The sequence below is a fragment of the Sceloporus occidentalis genome, unplaced genomic scaffold, assembly GCF_023333645.1.
Source record: "Sceloporus occidentalis isolate IW3139 unplaced genomic scaffold, rSceOcc1.0.p SCAF_14, whole genome shotgun sequence".
Taxonomy (NCBI): domain Eukaryota; kingdom Metazoa; phylum Chordata; class Lepidosauria; order Squamata; family Phrynosomatidae; genus Sceloporus; species Sceloporus occidentalis.
This window is the reverse complement of record NW_028316994.1, coordinates 17876936-17890859: the sequence shown is the minus strand read 5'-3', so window position 1 is coordinate 17890859 and position 13924 is coordinate 17876936. Positions and strand designations below refer to the sequence as shown.

Here is a 13924-nt window from a genome sequence, read left to right as displayed (position 1 = left end):
GGAGATGAAGTCCAAAACATCTGGAGGACTAATGTTAGAGAATCACTGATTGGGAGCATGACTGAGAAGCATGAATTCACATTTTGATGAGTGCTTTTAGCTTTTATTGTTGTAAGGTCCCCCATTTTTCTTTAACATACTACATTTTGCAGCGCAGATGTCTTCCTTTATGGCATCTGGCTGCCTTGGTTAGAAAACATGACATTGCTTCCTTCAACCTTTCTAAAGCAGCGATGCCCAAACTCTGGTCCTTCAGGTGTTTTGGACTTCATCTCCCATAAGCCCCAGCCAGCTTGGCCAAGAGTCAAGAATTCTGGGACCTGAAGTCAAAAGGATCTGGAAGACCAAAGTTTGGGAACCACTGCAATAAAGTGTGGAAATGATTACTTTCTCTGCCCTCTAGCGGCCTTCGGGGAGTTGCTGGTCCAAAACAAAAAAGTAACTTTGCAAAGCTCTCGATCTTTCACCTCGATCTTTTTCTTCCAGCAATGAATGAACTGGCGAGAGATATCTTTTCCCTGCCCAGTAAACTAACTGTTAAGGGCAGCCTTTCCTTGAGTTGGCATTTTTGGGAAGCATTGCAATTTCAGCTTGCCATCATATCTACCCAGCCTGGCTTTTGAGCCTATGCTGTCTGGGGATGATGGGAGCCGCAATCCCACGCCTCCAAAAAGTGCCAGTCTTTGAACCAAGGGAAGGGGGAAACCTCCTCTCCCCACACCCACAACATTTTAAGTTTAAATTTTTATTTCGTTTCCAACATAATAAAAACACTTTAAAACATACATTTAATTAATCATAATAATCATAATAAAATTTACTTCTAACCTGCCTCTCCAATAAGATCGATTAGTTGAAACTAAACAAACACACTTGACAAACGGCATAACAAACAAAAGCAAACGAAAACACAGACAGACAAACATTACTTAAAAGTACTTCTCTTTTTTGTTACATGTTTCTTTTTAGATTTTCTCAAATCAAAATATTCTTCGTGACATCTATACTTATGCCTTAATTTCAATTATTACTTTGGTTGACTTATTTTTAAACTTAAATCAATTGCTCATATTCTCTCCAATCACATCGCTTCGTACAACTCCAAACGAACGATTCAAAACAAAAAACTACAATCATCACATATTATATCTTATGTAAGTTAAATCAGCCTTAAGTATATTATATCGAATCAGTTTTATTACATTCTTTTCTCATAATCTACTATTACCCAAAATTGTAACTGATTATTCCTTTATCTTGAGTTATTCCTATAATCCAAAAGCTATCTTTGTTCTATTTCTAACGAATGCAATTATCGTTAAGTGAGTGTTCTTCATATATCTAATATCCCATATATAGATATCTAATATCCCATATATATATATATATATACATATGGCCATTTTTGACTCCAACAACATTTTAGCCCAAAATTGCACCCCCCTTACTGATGCCATGTTCCAATTCCTTATGGAATATAAAGTGGTGGGACTTTCCAAACCGACATTGACATCGACACATGCTTAAATTTGCTTTAAGGAAATGTGTTTGACCTTTTGTGGTGCATTGATGACTCCGATGTTGTATCCAAACTGCAGGGACCCCAAAACGGCCGTGAAGACGGACAGGATTAAGGTGGAGGTGATCCCGCTCCCAGCATCCTCATCTCCTTCCTGTAGAGAAATACACAGGTAAAAGATAAAGAAATATCGCTCTCAAACCTTGACAACACACAACATCATTACACTTGCCAACAAGGTGGTTTTGCACCACGGTAGGAAGCAAGGCTGGATGGCCATCTGTCAGGGATGCTTTGATTTAGATTTCCTGCATGGCAGGGGGTTGGACTGGATGGCCCTTGAGGTCTCTTCCAACTCTATGATTCTATTATTCTAAGAGCCAGCATGGTGCAGTGCTTGGAATATGACTGTGGAGACCTGGGTTCGAATCCCAGATCAGCCATGAAAACCCACTGGGTAATCTTGGGCAAGTCACACTCTCTCCGCCTCAGAGGATGGCTCTGAAGAAACTTGCCAAGAAAACCCCATAAGTCGGAAACAACTTGAAGCCGCACAGCAATGACACAAAAGAATATGATGTGCCCTTTACAATGTTATTGGACTACAATTCCCATCCAACCCTGAGCCAGGGCATGCAGTGAGGAGGCATGCTATCCGTATCAGTTTATTGTTCTCTGCCTTGATCCATGGGGTCAGTTTCCAGCAGAGTTGCTCTGGAGGACTTAAGAGAGATCCCTAAAAACAACACACAAATCAAAACTGCAAATAATCAAATCCACAAAAGTCAAAGCCGCAAATGCAGAAAGCCAAGCATTGTTTGTTATGGCACCAGAGCTTAGGACTTATGGTGACTCTAAGGCTCAAGGGGTTTTTTTGCCATGTTTTTTCAGAGTGGGGTTGGCATTGCCATCCTCTGAGGCTGAGAGAGTGTGACTTGCCCAAGTCACCCACTAGATTTCCATGACTAAGCCAGGATTCGAACCCTGGCCCTCAGGGTCATAATCCAATGCCCAATACACTATGCCACACTGGTTCACATTCCTTTGCACACCCCAAAATAGCATGGAGACTATTCTGGGGGAGGAAAGATTGCACCAAGTTTCAAAGCTATGTAACTAAGTAACTTTGTGTTCAAAGCTAAATAACTTTGTGTTGCTTAGGAGTTGTGTCCAATTTCCAAGCCTGTCCCTTAGGTGTTTCCCAGACTTTGGACAACTTACCTTTTTGCGTTACAACTCCCAAGAATCCTCCACTGGCCATCCTTGTTTCAATGGGACGGATTCTGGGAGTCGACAGCTTTGGCAAAGTTACTTTACCAAGAACTGACATCCTCTAAGGTGGGCAAGATTGGCCTGAGGTTCTGTTCGACTTGGCAAGGGCTGTGTCTACACTGCAGAATTAATGCAGTTTGACACCGTTTTAATTGCCACGGCTCAGTGCTATGGAATTCAGGGGTTTGTAGTTTGGTAAGATGTTTAGCTTTCTCCATCCGAGAGCCCTGGGGCCACAAAGAACTACAAATCCCAGTATTCCACAGCATGGAGCCGTGGCAGCTGAAGTGGTGTCAAACTGCATTAATTCTGCAGTGTGGCATCAGTTAAGGAAATAGGTAATATTTGACCCCGGAGCTCCTAAGTCCAGCTGGGCAGATGAGGGAAACGAAGGCGCTGACTGATTGCCATACAAAGCAGTCCTGATCCAAAAAGATTCATTTGACACAGAAGGAAGGAAAGGGAAACACTTCTCCTCCACCGAACAATAGGCCATTGTTGTTGTTGTGCATGGCAACCCTAAGGCATGTCTATCACAGGGTTTTCTTGGCAAGGTTTGTTCAGAGGAGGCTTTTCATTGCCTTCCTCTGAGGCTGAGAGAGTGTGACTTGCTCAAAATCACCCAGCGTGTTTCATGGCTAAACAGAGAACTGAACCCTGGTCTCCAGAGTCATAGTCCAATGCTCAAACCGTGATGCCAACCCCAAGCAACAGGGTCCACCAAATGTACAAAGGAGCCCTTTGACATGCAGCTGGACTGGCCATCAAAGTTCCATTTCAGGAGTAAGGGTGATATACGCTTTCACCGAGTGTGCAAAGCCTCCCAACAAAAATGTAAAGGAGCCCTTATGCTACAAAAGCTGGACTGGTCCAATGGCAAAGTGGCTCCCATCCGGAAAGAGACCTCAAGGTCACACACTCTCACAGGCCCACAAGAGAGCGAGAAGGGTTATTGCACACTTCAAGTACATTGCCAACGAATCCAAAGTGCTGGAGGCAATATTTCAGTGGAAAGAACTGGCAAAACCACCTCTGAGGCTTCCTTGCCTAAGAAAACCCTGTGAAGTTAATGGAGCCACCATAAGTCCACAGGCAATATGGAGGGACATACACACAAACACAAACGCATCATAGATGTTGCAATCCTCAGCGGTGCGATGATGCTCATGGTTCTTGTGCAAGCCTTGCGTGAAACCTCCATACAATCCGCCCCGCACACTCAGAACATCTGGGCAACAATTGCTAAGGGTTCCAGTGGTCAGATTAGCTTCCACCTCTAGGAGGGCCTTTACCACCTCGGCCCCCAACCTCTGGAACTCTTTGCCCGTTGAGTTCCGCTCGGCCACCTCCCTGGCCCAGTTTAAAAAAGGGGTGAAGACCTTTTTGTTCAAGCAGGCATACCCCTAATGTGCGCCCCGAATACCTCCCCCCCTCCTCTTCTCGTCAGCAAAGGCAAGCTGGCTGGAATTGTTTTATTGATGTTTTTAATTGAATGTATTTGTATTTGTATTTTTATTGTATTATTGTATTGTATTGTTTATTATGTTGTACACCGCCCTGATTTTTTAGAAGGGCGGTATATAAATAAAGCTTTTATTTATTATTTATTTAACCTATGTTTAACCTGGAGTCACAAGGAAGTAGGGCTTCAAGGTCAGAGAGTGCCTTAGAGCCTAATAAAGGAGAGTCTGGGTGCTGCTTCTGCCTTTCTCCCCTCGCACGACTCTTGTGCAAAGGTGAGGTGAAGGCGGAAGGCTAAGTGTGGGCGTGCAAAATGTGACCAAGATCTCTCCCACATTTGGGTTGGCTGCCTGCCTGCCTGCCTTCCTTCTTTGCTCTCTCTTAGCATATCATCACAACTCTTATGCAAAAGTTTCCTTCCAACTTTGGCTAAATTGCTTTGGTCCTGAAGGTGCCCAGTGAGAATTCTGCAAAACCACCTCAGACCCCCTTTTTGTCCTTCGGTGCCTTGGCCATAGCTTGCTTTCTTATCCACAGCGTGCTTTTATTCTTCTTTCTTTCATCCTGTTTCCCTTTTTAGACTTAAAACACCCCAGCTTCCGGAGGTGGCATGCCTTGTCTGGCAGGCAGGCTGGCATTCTCTTAGCATACACTCTGGCTAAAGCAGGCAGCCCCAAATATTTGTGTTCCTCCTCCTAAAAGAAGCAGGAATCCCACCCAAAAAAGGTCAACTTCCCCATTATCTGCAAAGCCTAGCTGCATCTCACCAAAGCAGCACCTGGCGCGTTTGCCACCCAGAGTCAGATGCATCTTTGAAGCCTGAAGAAGAGCCCATCCTTGCGCACAGAGCCGGCATGGGCCAAGTGCTAGCCCTGAGTTTGAGAGATGACCCAGAAAGGTGGAAAGGTGAGTTGAAGAAGCAAAGAGGGGGGAATGGTAGGACAGCAGAGGGTGAAATGCCACCTACCCGTCTCCGCCAAGGTACCACCATCCTGGGCCAGTTTGCAATGGGTGCTGCTGTCCTGCAAATGACGCATAAGCTGCTGCAGGGCTGAGCCTGGCCCTCCCTCTCTTCCTCTGGGCCTGGTATGTGGGGTGAGGCCCTGTTGCCATGGCACTGGGTGACAGGGAGGGGCAGGCGGAAGGGCAGGCCAGAGAGTGCTGCAAAGAGGGAGGGCTGCGCAGCAAGGCTGTGGCCTCCAGTGGTTAGCCACACAAGGACCACCTGGAGTTATATGAGTTTTCCGTTCCATTGTTTTAATTTAAACCAGTGCAAAGGAAGCAGGCATTGACAAATGGGCATTTTAGCCTGGCACACAGAAGGAGGGCTTCGCCAGTTGGATGGCGGCCTGCTGCACCAAATACCTTAAAGGCACCAGATGATATCTGGTGGCATATTTTGACCAGCCGTTGTGGTGCAGAGGTTTGAGAGTTACAATTCTGGGGACCAGGGTTGGCTTCCCAGCTCAGTCATGAAACCCTTGGGCAAGTCACACTCTCTCAGCCTCAATAAAGGCAATGGCGGACCTCCTCTGAGCAAATATTGCCAAGAAAACCCAATGGTAGGGTCATCTTAGGACTGAAATAAGTCAGAAAGGACTTGAAGGATCACAACAACAAATTCTCCAAAGAAAAATCCAAGAGAGCCAACATGGTGCAGTGGTTTGAGTGAGGCCCACTGTAATCCAAAGCGGACGATAAAACACAGACAATAACAATGCTAAAATGTTAAAATAACCTGCTAATAGACTAAACCACCTCCTTATCAGTCCCTACCCATCTCGAGAAGGCACATATATACACAGAAAGAAGAGGGAATTGGCTCCTAACTGCAAATGCACTGAATGCTTGCTTGACTGATAGTGGTGTCAATGTGTGCATATATATGTGCGTGTTTTATGTGTGTGCGAGAGAAAGAGCAAGACTGTGTGTCAAAACTGTGCATCTGTTTTCCCAGCAGTTTAGGAGGGACTCCCCCACATCCCCAGGGAGAGCCGGCTTGACAGGCGGCAGGCGCAAAAAGGACCATATTTGGGGATGCGGCCGAGACAGAAATGCTCCAGAAATGTAAACAGGGAAAAACCACTTGACTCTGGGTCAGCGTTTCCTCCTCTTTCCCCCCATTACAACAATTGTGGGACAGGAAGGCCAGTCCAGAGGCCTTTGGCTCCTTTGAGGCAACTAAGAAGGGCATCAAGGTTTAATAATAATAATAATAATAATAATGATAATAATAATAATGATAATAAATTTATTTATAGCCTGCCTCTCCCGGAAGGATCGAAGTGGGTTACAACCATAAAATGACCATAGTAATTAAGTAAAAAAATCACATCATCCTTACCCACTTATTAAGAACATAAAACATAATTATAATTACATTTGAATTAGTAAAATAAATATGGTTAAAATGAGGCATCCTGGGGCAGACAGGGCGGCCATATCAACATTTCGGGATGGTCAGTCTGGCACCCAGTTATAGAAAATATTTTGTTTATTTTATAGACTCCTATAAAGTTGGAAGGGACCCCCCTCAAAGGGTCATCCAGTCCGACCCATTCCCAGTTGGCAAGACTACTAGAGCTGCATCTGCATTGCCAAATTTTAGTCCCAAATGTTTAGTCTGAACGTTGGATTAGGGTTTTGGGAGACCAGAGTTCGAATCTCCCACTCAGCCATAGGATTTTTATCACACTGGGACTAATTTCGGCATTAAGTAGAAATTAAAGCACTTTTAAAGCATTCCGCAAATAAAGCGAAAATGGCAAGTAATTGTGCAAATGATTATCGCACACAGTTGTGCAATATCAGGAATGCATTGTCGCTGAAATCCCCAAAGTAAAAAGATGTGCATTAATGCTTCTTTGCAACCACTTGAATTTTGTGCAACGTCGTGTGAAATTGTTTCACCTAATTACGCGATTTTCTCAGGATATTCACTGGATAAACTCCCAATCTCCTTCATGTGGAGAGGGCATCACTGGATGCCCTTTGGCAGGTCTCAGCCTCAGAGGGAAGGCAATGGCAAACTAAACCTGGTCAAGCAATCCCTCAGGAAGGCAGCATGGTATAGTGTTTTGCATGTGGGACTCGAGTTCTAATCCCCGGACCAGTCTGGAAACCCACTGGGCAACCTGGTGAAGTGACTCTCTCTCAGCTTTACAGGAAAGCAGTGACAAAACTCCTTTGAATACAGCTGCTGCCACATAGCAGAAATAATGCACTGTTTTACCTCCCCTGGCTCAAAATCCTTTGGGATCCTGGGGTTTGTAGTTCTATGTGGCATTTAGCCTTCTCATTCAGAGAGCTGTGGTGCCAGAACAAACTACAAATCCCCAAATTCGACTGAATGGAGTCCTGGCAATTCAAGCAATATCAAACTGCATTAATTCTATAGTGCAGATGCAGACCAAACTATCTCTGCTCTGAACACACACCAAATATTCACTGCCAGGGAGTGTCTGTGTGTGCATGAGCAGAGTGCCTCTGTGCACATGCAAAGCGCCTTTGCTTTATGATAAGAATGGCAAAGCATCAGAGCATAAGGGATGCAGAACATGGGTTGCAAGTGAGGGAATTGGAGCCTAGACTATTACAAAATCGTAAATCTCTCTGCTTGAGAAATTAACCACAAGGGGACAGTGGATCAAAATCCCAACAAAGCTTCGAATGCCCCCCCTCTGTTTTGAACGACAACTCCCAGAATTCACAAACAACCCATCAGCATGACCAATGGCGCCTTAAAACAGGGGCTTCAATCCGGCTTCTTCCAGTGGCATATTTTGGGGGGCATCCTGAGAAGGCAGCAAAGGGTCAGCATTTCTCAGGGCTTGGCTTTGAGACTTTTTGTGGACTATAACTCCCAGGCCACATTCCCACTACAAAATAAATCGATTTTTGAGTTGAATCAATGAAGCGATTCAGTACCGAATACACGTTCCCCCTTTTCGAGCCATGATTGCACTTATGCGTTTCAATTTAATCCACTTCGTGTACCCATTCAGCAATGGATCGATTCAACGTGGAGTCACTTCACAGGGGTGACCACGCCACAGGGAACCGAATCAAATCAGACAGCGCATTCACACTTGCTCTGCATTGATTCATTTCAAAAGACGCGGGGGAATTCCATGGATCCAGAAGAACTGGTTTAAATGGATTTGGCGCTGTGCCCTCCCCTCCGGAAAACAGTGCCAGAAATTTGGTGGCAGTGTGAACAAGGGCCATTTAAGCCAGTTCAGATCGGTTTGAAAACCAGTTTATTATGTAATGAGGCCCCAGAATGCTGGCTGGGGGATTCTGGAAGTCATTGTCCAAGAATTTGGGCAGCACTAGTCCAAAAATACAGAGTTGGCATGGTGCAGTGGTTTGAGTGTTAGAATTCGAATCTCTGCTTGGCCATGGCAACCCAATGGGTAACACTCTCTCAGCCTCATAGGAAGGCAATGGCAAAATAAAACATAAAGTGGGCCCCTCTTATCCGCTGGGGTTTTGTTCCAGGACCCTCCATGGATGACAAAATTCGTGGATGTGCAAGTCCCATTAAAGACAATGGCAGAGCAAAATGGTGACCCTTATATAAAATGTAATCAAGCTTTGCTATTTGGAATTTACACTTTTGGGGGGAATATTTTCAAACCATGGATGCTTGAATCCGTGGATAAAAAAAACCTGTGGATAAGGAGGCTGACTGCATTTGAAAATAAAAACATATTCTAAATAAAATAGAACATACTAAGGAGACTAAAAATACAGTATATATCTCTTACCTTTAGATCACAAATAGTGATCACTAAGATATCCAAACAGTTGCAACTTGTAATGGTTTCCTCTCTGCTACAACCGTTGAACAACGCTTGCCAAGCCAACCCCAAAGCAATAGATTTGCCTTAGGGTCATGGTCACCATAAATCAGAAATGACTTGAAGGCACACAACGACAGCAATGAAGAAAGCCAGTGTGGCACAGGAGGTCAAGCGTTGGACTACGACTCTGGAGACCAGGGTCTGAATCCTAGCTCAGCCATGAAAACCCGCTGGGTGAGTCACACCTTCTCAGCCCCCAGAAAACCCCATGATATCAATGCCTGATGGATGCTGGCCACAGAGTTGTGCTGGAGGACTTACATTCCTAGAGAGAACACTCCACTAGGCCTTTGTAGCTCCTCCAGCGCAATTTCTATGGTCAATGCCTGGCAGACGTTGACCACAGAGTTGCCCTGGAGGACCTAGAGATTCCTAGAGAGGTGTTCTCTCAGGTAAAAACATAGGGTTTTTGTTATTTGTGGTTTTCCCACATTCGCGGGAAATGTGGAGGGACGAGTGTATTTTATTTATTTTAATTATCTGTCAGTATCTCATTTATTTGATTTATTTTAATGATTTTGGATTGTGATGTTTTATAGCTTTTAGCAATAAAGATTTTACTACTGCTGTCTTTTCGAGAGAACTAAGATTTCAGCAGAGGCCAATTGCCCTTTTTGGTGGCCCTCTCATCCTTGGAACTGACTGGTGATGATCTGCAGAAATGGATGCATGGAGAAGCTTTTAAAAAGTAATGTTCTTAAGATTTTGCAAAGGCAAACAGAGCCCACAAATGATTTGAAACCCAAAACCAGTGCAAAGGGATGTACCAAGTTTGTGATTCATAACCTGTGACACAAGACGGCCAACTCAAAACACAGTCACCTGTCTGTTGTCATCAGTATGCCGAAGACACCCAGCCCCTATCTGTCTTTTCCATCTAAATCCAGGGAAGCTGTTTTGGTACTAAACCATCCTCTGTAGCCAGTAATGGAGTGGATGACGAGGGCAAGCAAACTGGAATTCAACCCAGACAAGAAAGGGGTGCTCCTGGACATTTGAAAAGACAGATCTGGATTATGGGAGTTGTAGTGCAATGCTTCTGGAAGGGGCTGGGTTGGAGCTGTAAGGGCATAGCTGTCTGAGGATTATGGAGACTGTAGTCCAGTGATTCCCAAACTTTGGTCCTCCAGGTATTTTGGATTTCAACTCCCAGAGGCCCCAGCCACTTTGGCCAACAGTCAGGAATTCTGGGAGTTGATGTGCAAAACATCTTGAGGACCAAAGTTTGGATGCCATTGCATCTAGTTTCCTATGGGAAAGCATATAAATAAAACTTTATTATTATTATTATTATTATTATTATTATTATTTAACACTTCTAGAGAGAGGCTGCATTAGAAAAAGCAGCTGTGAGTGCGTAGCTGTCTGGGGATTATGGAGACTGTAGACTAGAAGTTGGCTGGGGATTATAGAGACTGGATCCCTTTATCTTATGTTTTAAATGTATTTTAAATTGTTTAAAATATTGTATAGTGTATTTATATTTTATATTGATATTTTATATTGTAATATGACAGCTTTGTTAATACGTAGTTTTATTTTTTAAAAAAAATCACCTTTGTGCCATATGTTGTTTTAACTGTATTCTGTTTTAATCCTATGCTGTAAACCACTTTGGGTTTCCCAGTGGCGCAAAGTAAATAAGATAGCAAATTAAAAATTATCTGTGATCAGGAGTATATCTCTGTTGCTGCTGCTGCTTTGTTTGCAATAACCGCCCGGAAGATTAGATTGAAAGCCTGGCAGGAGATTGTAAGAAAGGCTTGAAAAGACCCAAGCTGCGAAGCTCTATGAACTTCCTGAGATGCATTTTGAAACGGTTATGTTTTAAGATGGTATCTCAGTGGTGTGTAATTGATCTTCTTTTTATGTCTGTGCCTCTGTCAATGGACACTTCCTTGCATTGTATTGCGGTGGCTGAGGGCGAGGAGCAATAAATCTGTTAGGCTTTCTTATGTGTAAAAATAACACATCCAGAAATAAATATTTGAAATATTATTATTATTATTATTATTATTATCTTTTTCAACCTAGGGATTTTAAGTTCTTGTAAACATTTGAATTCTTAAAGTCTGATGGCATAGTGTTCAGAAATCCTGATAAACTAATGGGTGGCACATTCATATTTTAAAGAGGTAACCAGTGAGTATGTACCAATTTTGGTGTAGTGCATTGGATTATGACTCTGGAGACCAGGGTTCAAATCCTTGCATGGCCATGGAAACCCAATGGGTAACAATTGGGCAAGTGACACTCTCTCAGCCTCGGAGGATGACAATGGCAAACCCCATCTGAAGAAATTTGCTAAGAAAAACCCATGATAGCTTCGTCATAAATTGGAAAGGACTTAAAGGCAAAGAACAACAACAAAATACCATGCATCCCATTAAACATCTGGATTAAGAGGCAATGGTTCTTCTAGTCCAAAGGGTTTCGGCAGAGCTGTCCAAATCTAGATGCCTCTTACTTAGAAATTAGCCTTGTTTAGAAATAAGATGAACTTGTTGCGGTTGTTTCTCCTTAGCCTCAGTAGTCTTGTCTCTAAAATGGGTACAAAAGCTTTCCCATGTCAATACCGAAGGGAAAAGGCTTTTCATCATTAAGCACTGCTTAACTTGGAAGAGGCCCATAGTTAGGCCGACTGTACTTACTGTTCTAAATTGGACAGTGCCATTTTCCTCCCCTGTTTCCAGACCTTCCCATCCTTTTAATATAAATGTCAATTTTGCCCCGTTTTCAAGGGGGGAAATGCCCTGTTACATTGTGAACATGGTTTGAAGATCCCTGTTTGAAACTAGGGTTGTCAACAACAACGAAAAAGAGAGAATGTGTCATGGAGTGTCAGAAGTTTTATGATAAGATGTTGAAAGACTTGAAATTGGCTGTGTAAGGTTACTTCACTGGAGAAATATTCATGGTACGATCGTGGTGAAATCCACCTAAATTTTTGTATGACTTCTGCCACTGAAGAATCATTGTTAGCTCAATATGGTTATGCAATTATGTCTATTCTATGTAAACCGTTTTGATCTTTTGGAAAAGCAGTATATAAATAAATTTTATTATTATTATTATTATTATTATTATTATAAAACTTTTTATTATCACCTTACTTTTTCACGAATACAGAATACTACAGAACCTCATCCCATTTATGCCGCTTCAGCATCTCGTTTTTGTCTCAAGAAGATATACAGTCAGCCTATGGATAATCCTAATGAAACACAGAGATGCCCTTGTGTGCGTGTGACACCCTTTTATTGGCCTGTGGCATTCACTGCCACTAGATGGGAAATGCAATGCTGGCCTATTTCTGGCAACATTACAAATAGATGGATTTTTGGAAGAGGGTGCATCGACCCCTGCCTTGAGATGTTTTCAGGCAGCTGTATGAAAGCCTGGGGAAATTCCTTTCAGGGACTACACATCCCAGCTAGCAGAAGTGTCGTCATCATCATCATCATCATCATCATCATCATCATCATCATCTTATATATGCCTTTCTCCCAATAAAGGGACTCAAATACAGGGAGTAGGAAAAAATACAATAGAGAGGACTTTCCTTTGGGTATATGCACTGCAAAGTGATAGCACTTGTAGAGACGAAACGTAGCATAGTGGTTTAAATGTTGGACTAAGACTCTGAAGATCAGGGTTTGATTACCGTCTTGGCCATGAAATCCACTCGGTGACATTGACTGAGTCACATACTCTCATCCTCAGGAGAAGGCCATAGTAAACCTCTTCTGAATAAAACTTGCCAAGAGACCCCCAAGATGGTGCAGTGGTTTGAGTGTTGGACTACGGCTCTGGAGACCTGGGCAAACTACATCTCCCAGGACTGTGTGGATTGGAATGGCAAGCGTTAAAGTGGTATCAGATTGCTGTAACTCTGGCGTGCAGAACACACTTCCCGACCCGGGGCATCTGGTGGCCCATGATGGGAAGCCGGATGGTGGACTCTCCTTTTGAACCGGCAGGGGTCTTTTCATGTTCTGAGGTCTGCACCAAACAGTTTGTCTTGAACCGGCGTCTGAAACAAGGGCATGCGATCAGATACACCGCACGATATGGTTCCTTTTCTTTTCAACTTGGTGCATCCTGGTATTATCTTGCTATTAGTATTATTATTATCCTTAGGAAACTCTTAGACTGCAGGCCTCTTTCATCTGCAGTCAGCGGGGAGGGAGAGGTGGAAAAAGGAAGTGAGGCAGCCGGGTCTGGCTTGTGCGTGTGCGCACGTACGCAAGGGAGCCACAATGATGCATCTTCCTCCTCTTCTTCCACAGAACCAGCCTTCAAAGAAAAGCCCAGAGGCAATGCAGAGGACTGTTCTTCGTCCGCAGGCCCTTCTAGGTTTAATCTGAAACAGGCAGCTCTCCAAAAGTTGGTTCAGAGGTTTGTTGTTCTTTTTGTGTGTCTTCAAGCCTTTTCTAACTTATGGCGACCCTAAGGCGAAACTCTCTTGGGGTTTGCTTGGCAAGACTGGTTCAGAGGAGGTTTGCCTTTCCCTGAGGCTGAGATAGTGTGACTTCTCAAATCAGTTCCACGGCTGAACTGGGAATCAAACAACGGCTCATAAATCCCTTTGCTCTGTTGCTACATCAGATGCCTCCAAAAAAGGAAAGATCTGGGCAAAGGCCTTGAGGTCTGAAATGATGGGCAAGTTGTTACAAGAGGAGCCCATGCTTCTGGAATGTGAGTCCTGACACGCCGAAATGTGGATTTATAAGGCAAGTACCGGCACCTTGGACTCAGCCCGTAAGCAAACAGGCAGCCACTGCAAGTCTTTCCAACTTGCTGGAAT

The 13924-nt window shown here is 43.7% G+C and overlaps 1 protein-coding gene across 5 annotated transcripts in view; it reads right to left on the bottom strand.

The window, feature by feature from the left end:
* SLC2A4 (solute carrier family 2 member 4) overlaps positions 1-13924 on the bottom strand; it is a 47775-nt gene that overhangs the window by 15161 nt on the left and 18690 nt on the right. For 4 of the 5 annotated variants that reach the window (XM_089481143.1, XM_089481145.1, XM_089481146.1 and 1 more), the window contains one exon: positions 1554-1673. In XM_089481143.1, the coding sequence (XP_089337269.1) occupies positions 1554-1673 (120 nt within the window). Of the gene's footprint in view, positions 1-1553; positions 1674-5219; positions 5250-13924 lie in introns of those variants that run through there. The other variant, XM_089481147.1, reaches the window with a different exon arrangement.